General features: G+C 40.2%; 1 protein-coding gene across 1 annotated transcript; it reads left to right on the forward strand.

Annotated features, from left to right (window-relative positions):
* The first annotated feature begins 1,508 nt into the window (after positions 1-1,508).
* Positions 1,509-8,090, forward strand: LOC135528365 (mitochondrial ubiquitin ligase activator of NFKB 1-like). Its single transcript, XM_064957391.1, has 5 exons — positions 1,509-1,588; positions 2,238-2,377; positions 2,666-2,874; positions 3,183-3,394; positions 6,989-8,090. Exons 2-5 carry the CDS (start codon positions 2,258-2,260, stop codon positions 7,504-7,506), a joined length of 1,059 nt encoding a protein of 352 aa, XP_064813463.1. The 5' UTR covers positions 1,509-1,588; positions 2,238-2,257; the 3' UTR covers positions 7,507-8,090.
* Positions 8,091-8,435: the final 345 nt, after the last annotated feature.

The following is an 8,435-nucleotide window of genomic DNA, read 5'->3' on the forward strand; positions in this document are numbered from 1 at the left end:
CACACAATACAATGCACATTTCTGTATGTTGTAAAAACGCTACATGGTCGCTGCCCATATCATATCAGAGGTCAGAAGCAACTGTTTGCATGTGCGTTACCACTCCACTATGTCTCCCTGTCATGGCTTTTACACCATCAGTACAGATACCAACACATCTTGACCACCAAAGTCCATTTTATGTCACAAAGCTGTCCAGTACTTAAAAAAAAATCCTCTCACCTTGTAATTGTTTCCAGTGGTTTGCAGAAGAGGATCTTTCCCTTAACTGACCCCACATAAACGTAAGGGACATATACCAGGAGCTGTGCCAGGCCTAACACTTCTGTTGACTCATCCAGCTGTAAGGCATATCATTTAATTGCTTCAAAACATCTCATACCATGTCACTGATGCGTGGTTAAACAGTGTTGTTTGATGGAGGAATTGTCTGTATAGTATTTTTTTTGGGGGGGGGGCTTCTTTTCCCCCAGCCATATCCGCAGCAGTAGGGAAATTAAGTCCTCCACAATAGTATGGGCCTTGCCTGTCCTAGCTTTTCAAATGGTCATGTTTCGTTTGTAAATGTCTGCGCATGAGTGAAAGTTTCCCGCGAGAGAGTAAGTAGCGGTTAATGTGATAATTATTTGACTAGGCTACCAGTTTTATGTTATGTTCCTGTGTTTCTTTTATTCAATAAACCACTAGAAAGGCAATACATTTTGAAGATATGTTTCATTTGGGCTACACAATATTATTTGTCATGAAATCAATGGTTCTTATTGACCATTCTAACATTGATAACCTCGCTAAACGTGATATGATCTAATGTTTTATCACAGGGCCCATAAACATAGATAAAAACGAATCTGTGCTGTGCTTTTCAATTGATAAATGATTGAACACTGCTCCCTGCTGGTCAAATGGCCACATTGAACTGACTTTATTTTGAATTGAAAAAGGATGGAACCTCCCAAGGATCAGATATCAAGGATCAGCATGTCCCGTGCGAGAAAGGCAGGTTGATGTTTCCAGGGTTAGAGTAGGGCAGAGGCAGTGAAGAAAGTAGAGGAAGATGGGTCAAGGGGGAGGGATCCTGAGAGGAGTGGTGTGAGTAGGAGATCTGTACCATTACAGAGGGATAAACCAACAAGTGATATGTTTCAGTAAGATTGGATTTTTGGCATTTATAGCAATGGTTATGAACTGTAATGCAGAGATGGAACGTAAGTCGCAGAAAATAGAGGTTGTGGTGGCAGCTGCAGAGAGTCATTTGGGTGTGTGAGACTTGACATCAGAAGAGTCACAGGATGTGTTAAGTGGTGGTCCCATCCTTTCAGGTTGTTGGCCTGGAGTGGGACTAAATAGATTTAAATAGTGGAGTATGGTATTTATTATTATTTAGAATTTTTATTGTGAGTGTAGTGTTAGATGGTAAGGTATTTGTGTGTATATATATATAAATTAAGCATTATATAAGGGAGTTGTACTCCAGTATAGTAGGTGGCAGTAATGCAACATTTATTGGATGCCAACCGCCGTTAAACCTCATCGAAGAAGAAGTAGAACATAAAATAAAAAATATTAAAAAATATTAAGGCAGTGGAGGGTGAGCACAAACTAGCAATTCGATGTGGCTTTATTTAGCTAATCTTGAAACGAAATCAATAGTTTTTAAATATAAAAGTAGCCAGTCTATTAAAATTAGCTTGTTGAGAAATATGTGTTTACAACTAACTAGCTAGCTAGCTACGTCACTGCAGGGCTAAATTGCAGAGCCCGGACCTAACTAGTTATGTTTGGTAACATTAACTACAGTAGCTAACTAATTAGATAGCTAGAGTAATGTCAACAAACCTGTTTAGTCAATCGATTTTGTATAATTGCATGATACCACATATTTTGAATTTTGGCGACAACGTTATCATTAGTATTCGAAATGGTCACTCGCCTACAGAAAGTCACTCATCAACCCAAGTTGATTTTGACTTGCCCGAAAGAGAGAACTCCAGGGTTCGCTAAAAATAGCTAGGTGGCAGTCAAGTCTCTGTAAGAATGGGTTTTTAGGCTGACAAATATAATACTGTAATTCCATGGCATTCATACATTCCATAAGGTCCAACTAACACATTGAATCACATGACCATAGCCTTATAGACTGTCAATGGCAGGGCAACAGTTGTCATCTGATTTACGGCCCAGATGTGGATCCATACACCTTCCTCTTGTGTTCTTTGACATGCTCTTTGTTGTTTCAGATCAAACAGAAGATCACACGATGGATACTAGTGGGAAACCCTCCACAGCCCAATTTTTGCTATTGGCCACCAGCTCAGCACTTACTGCAGTCTTCTACTCTGTGTACTGGAGGAGGACAACAACAGTAGCAAGATTAAAGGTAATAACATTGCAGCCTTGCCCCATCTATCTTATCTACCTTATCTCTTTAAATCTGTTAGTAGCATGTTTAGTAGTTAGGCTAAACATTGAAGGTGGTTTAAAATATTTTGTTTGCAACTTACCAGAGCACATCACTGCGCCCAGAAATCCAATGTAATGTTATCAATAGTTCAGATCATTGCAGTTGACCAGGAAACAATTTAACTTAATCACAGTGACTATAACTGCATTGACAATGAACATTTGAGGTTTTTGATTGTTATTCAATATCATTTATGTTTTACAGGGAGCCAAGAAAGTGTCTATTGATCAGGATATGAAGAACATCCTGACAGAAGCACCAGGAAAATGTGTCCCGTACGCTGTTATTGAAGGTGTTGTGAGATCTGTGAAAGAAACCTTGAACAGCCAGTTTGTGGACAACTGCAAAGGGGTCATCGAGAGGTTAACTCTAAAGGAGAAGAAGATGGTGTGGAATCGCACCACTCATCTCTGGTAAGTGCTAAAGTACACTAAAGTGTTATAATATTTTGCACCCTCTCTTACTGTTAGGAGGCTCAATTTGTGTGGATTTATTTTTTTTGTGTGTGGAGACACTTTCACACACTGACGATGGCCTAGTAATGGCTAACTTTTGTTCTGCTTATGCTACCTCTGAGAATGAATTAATAAATATGGTACCTTTTTTTTTAAAGTAAAAAAAATTATAAAAACAAACTTGATGATGAAAAACATTATACTCTATACTGCATCTTTTTGTGGATACACATCTCTGTAGGTATCTAATATTTTATGCCTGTCAGGAACGAGAGTGAAAAGGTCATCCACCAGCGTACCAGCACGGTGCCCTTTGACCTGGTGTCCCACGACGAGACTGTGGCAGCCACCATTCGGGTCATCCGTCCCCTGGACTCCTCGGAGCTGGACCTGGAGACCACCTATGAGAACTTTCACCCCACTGCCCAGTCCCTGACCAACGTCATCGGCCACTTCATCAGCGGGGAGCGCCCTAAAGGTGTGGTCCTGTGTGGCTCAGTTGGTAGAGCTTTTTCTTTTCAACAGCAGGGTTGTGGGTTCAAGTCCCGCTGGGGTCACCCATACTTACTAAACTAGGGGGGAAAAATACCATGAATTTCAATAAATGTAATCCATGGAATGGTCCTTGGGAAGAAGGATTGTTGATATATATTTTACATTTGTATCTAAAAGCATAATTTTGAAATAATTAATCAAAGCAAAGTTAATATATTTCTGCCATTTTGGACCCAGGCCACCTTCAGGACTCCATAATGTTTAATCTGTAGGTTTCAATATATTGATGAACATTACACACCCTTCAGGCATATCAAAGTTCCAGATTGGAATCGCTGCAGCTTTTAGAGTTATGATGTAGTGATGTAATGATGTAGTGGAGGGTGAACACACTTTTTCAAATAGTTTCAATATTCAAATAGTCTGGATAACCATTTGATTAGATGTTCAGGAGCCTTATGGCTTGGCGGTAGAGGCTGTTTAAAAGCCTCTTTGACCTAGACTTGGCGCTCTGGTACCGCTTGTCGTTCGGTAGCAAAGAGAACAGTCTATGACTAGGTTGGCAGGAGTCTTTGACAATTTTTAGGGTCTTCCTCTGACACCGCCTGGTATAGAGGTTCTAGATGGCAGGAAACTTGGCCCCAGTGATGTACTGGGCTGTACGCACTACCCTCTGTATTGCTTTGTGGTCGGAGGCCGGGCAGTTGCCATACTAGGCAGTGATGGTCTTGATGGTGCAGCTGTAGAATCGTTTGAGTATCTGAAAACCCATGCCAAATCTCCTGAGGGGGAATAGGTTTTGTCATGCCCTCTTCACAACTGTCTTGGTGTGCTTGGACCATGTTAGTTTGTTGGTGATGTGTTTGTTGGTGAAGCTCTCAACCTGCTCCACGACAGCCTGTCAATGAGAATGGGGGCGTGCTCGGTCCTCTTTTTCCTGTAGTCCACTATCATCTCCTTTGTCTTGATCACATTGTGGGAGATGTTGTTGTCTTGGCACCACACGGTCAGGTCTCTGACCTCCCTGTAGGCTATCTCATCGTTGTCGTTGATCAGGCCTACCACTGTTGTCATCTGCAATTTATTTATTTATTTTTAACTAGGCAAGAACAAATTCTTATTTACAATGATGGCCTAGGAACAGTGGATTAACTGCCTTGTTCAGGGGCAGAATGACAGATTTTTAATTTGTCAGCTCAGGGACTTGATCGACGGGGCGGCCTGTCAGGAGGTTCAGGGTCCAGTTGCAGAGGGAGGTGTTTAATCCCAGGGTCCTTAGCTTAGTGATGATCTTTGAGGGCACTATGGTGTTGAACGCTGAGCTGTAGTCAATGAATAGAATTCTCACATAAGTGTTCCTTTTGTTCAGGTGGGAAAGGGCAGTGTGGAGTGCAATTGAGATTGCATCATCTGTGTATCTGATGGGGTGGTATGCAAATTGAAGTGGGTCTAGAGTTTCTGGGATAATGGTGTTGATGTGAGCCATGACCAGCCTTTCAAAGCACTTCATGGCTATAGACGTGAGTGCTACGGTTCGGTAGTCTGAGACCAGGGAGGTTTTCGAATGCTTCGCAAAGGGCACCTACTGGTAGATGGGTAAACATATAAAATGCAGACATCGAATAACCCTTTGAGCATGGTGAAGTTATACACTTTGAATGGTGTATCAATACACCCAGTCACTAAAAAGTTACAGGCGTCCTTCCTAACTCAGTTGCCAGAGAGGAAGGAAACTACTCAGAGAATTCACCATGAGGCCAATGGTGACTTTAAAACAGTTATAGCGTTTAATGGTTGTAATATGAGAACTGAGGCTTGATCAACAACATTGTACTTACTCCATAATATTAACCTAATTGACAGAGTGAAAAGAAGGAAGCCTGTACAGAATTTAAATATTCCAAAACTTGTATCCTGTTTGCAACAAGGCATTAAAGTAATACTGCAAAAAATGTGGCAAAACAATTAACTTTCTGTCCTGAATACAATGTTATGTTTGGGGCAAATCCAGTTCAACACATTACTGAGTACCAGGGCATAAATGTACTTTTTGGTCTACGAACCGCTGTGGCTCAGATTTTTTTACCAGCCAAAATATTTTTGAAACCACTAAAATTACACCAACAAAACACACAAAAAAACAGATGAGCATGCTTTGTAATGTTAAAAAAAAATACATGTATTTCTTTTAAGTAACTAATGTGGTATATTGAATAATACAAACAGTATTTTAACCAAAATATCACAGATGAGACAAAAATGTTCACCTGAAGGTTACCTATGTAGCGAGAGTCGAGTCTTGTTTGTGCCTGTGATATTGAGTCTGACTAGTAGAAGTGGTTTTCTCTTTCCTAGCAGTTGAAACTCAAACGTATAAAACAACCTCGCTTGTGAACAAAACAAAGTAAATAGCCAAGAAACGCAAGGATAGTCTCACTTCAGTAGACTTTTTATTTCAAGTGAATTAGAGCATATTTTATGCCTGTGCACAGCACTTCTAAAAAGGTGTCTTTCAATCAGCTCTTCAGGTGCGTACAGCCCCCAGCCAGGCAGTGTTGCAGTGCGAGGTGTGAATGTTCCTCAGTGGCCAAGTTACAGATTTGACTTAAATCTGCTTGAAAATGTATGGCAAGACCTGAAAATAGTTGTCTAGCAATGATCAATAACCAATTTGAGCTTGAAGAAGTTAAAAAAAAAGATTAATGGGCAAATATTGCACAATCCAGGTGTGGAAAGCGCTTACACTTACCCAGAAAGTATTGACTCAGGGGTGTGAATACTTATGTAAATTAGATATTTCTGTATTTAATTTTCAATACAATTCAATTTTCAATGTTTTTTGAAATTGTTGGGTTTTCACTGTCATTATGCGGTATTGTGTGTAGATGGGTGAGGGAAAAAATGTATTTAATCCATTTTGAATTCTGCCTGTAACACAACAAAATGTGGAAAAAGTCTAGGGGTATGAATAAGGGATTTATTATTTTAGATCATTCAGAGTCTGTCACTGTTTGTCATAAGTTTTGAACAGGGAGCCTTTCCTTCGCCGGGTGGGCTGTTTGGGATTTTTTTGGTGCCAAATTGGAGTATTCCCACTTCTCCAGGCACCACTACACCACTGGTTGTGATCCAATTAGATAAAATGACCGAATGGGAAACTGTATTCAAAATGGTTGCTCTCTGCTGGTGATTTGCAGGATGTGCAATGTTTACAAGTAAGTAAAATGAGGCCTGTGATTGGTTTACATTGCCTACTATGCCAATTTCGCTGGGCCATAACTTTTAACCTAGGAGAAATCCCTGGGTAAGGCCAAAATGTCAAATGTGCCAACTTTGATAAATTATTTCCCAATTATGCTTTTAGATACAAACGTCATATGTCAACAATTCTTCCTCCAAAGGACTATTCTATGGATTATTTTGTGAAAATCTCCAAAATCATGGTCTTTTTTTTTGTCCTGGTTTCGTGAGGAATCAGTCATTTGAATAATGTAATGTACTTTGTGATTGATATACTCTTATCCAATAGATCAATCAATAAAATTCTATCCTAAATGGTATGTTATTATTATCTTAGGTATCCACGAGATGGAGGAGATGTTACGTCTGGGGGAGAGTGTGACCGGGGTCGGGGAGCTGGTGCTGGACAACAACCTGGTGAAGCTCCAGCCTCCCAAGCAGGGCCTGAGGTACTTCCTCAGCCGACTGGACTATGACTCCCTGGTGGAGAAGCAGCAGAGCACAGTCAGGTTCTGGAGGATCCTGACTATGATGTTTGGTGTAGTTGCTTCCACAACGCTCTTCTTCATCCTGTGGAAGCAGTGGGCTTACCATAGACAGAGGAGGAAGAAGAAGAATGTTCTGGAGGAATTCAAGGAGCAGCAGAGGAAGAGGATGAGGGAGCTGAATGTGGAGGAGGCCAGTGTTTCCCCTAGTGCCTGTACAGTGTGTTTGAGCCAGGAGCGTTCCTGTGTGTTCCTGGAGTGTGGGCATGTCTGTGCTTGTGACCGGTGCTACCAGGCACTGCCAAAGCCAAAGAAGTGCCCTATCTGCAGGGCGACGATAGAGAGGGTAGTGCCTCTTTATAACAGCTAATGGACAAAAATGGACTGATCTAATGTCACTGAAAAAAGGATTGTCGTCTTATTTTTCTGTTTTCTTTGCTTTTATAATGTTTAATTGAAAGATCAAGCTGACTTGTAGCTTGATTTGAGTTATATCAGTTGAAATGAAAACATGTCATATCCAGGATCCTTCTTAGTTGTAGAATCAACTCAGAACTTGAATGTTTTCACCTCAATGTTTCTCCAAAGCCCACATCAAAGCGATTTTGAATAAATAAAGACAAACAAAATAAATATATCCTCAACCTATTTTACAAATCTGTTGGCCCTATACTATCCACATACATTTATGTAAATGTTTATGGCTGCCAGGAGAGGGTGATGTCTGCCTTGCATACCTTTTCAACAGGGAAGAAAGAGTACATCGTATTTTATGATTTATATAAACCATTGCATTTGCTCTAAGCAGAAAAGGCACAGAAATCATGTACAAAATAAAGGTTTTTGCAAATTAAAAACCATTTGATCAAGTATTAAGTTTTTTAAGTGACAATCAGTAAGTTATAAAAGAAGGAGCAATACACAATGGTGTTAATAACTTATTCATGAAGTGTTGACTGTTACGGGATGTCCATTGAACCGAGAAAGTAAAGAATAAGTACAATATCACCAGTGTGTCGTGACGAGACAAGTGAATGACCCAGGAAAAAGCTGCCTCAGTCGGTGATGGATCTTCTGCCAATTCTGCTAGGGATTGTTTTGCATCGCTCTCCTACACTATTTGCATTTCTCTCCATCAGACTTTTATTCTGTAAATGACTATTCATTCTGTAAATACCCATTTATTCGTAAAGAGGATGGAACATTTTGGATAAAATGTGTTTTATGCAAGCGATATCATAGGCTACAGTATAATGTTCAGTTCATTATCAAATCATCTTTTTCACTGGCGTCTTTCAG

The sequence above is a fragment of the Oncorhynchus masou genome, chromosome 33 (genome assembly GCF_036934945.1).
Source record: "Oncorhynchus masou masou isolate Uvic2021 chromosome 33, UVic_Omas_1.1, whole genome shotgun sequence".
Classification (NCBI taxonomy): domain Eukaryota; kingdom Metazoa; phylum Chordata; class Actinopteri; order Salmoniformes; family Salmonidae; genus Oncorhynchus; species Oncorhynchus masou.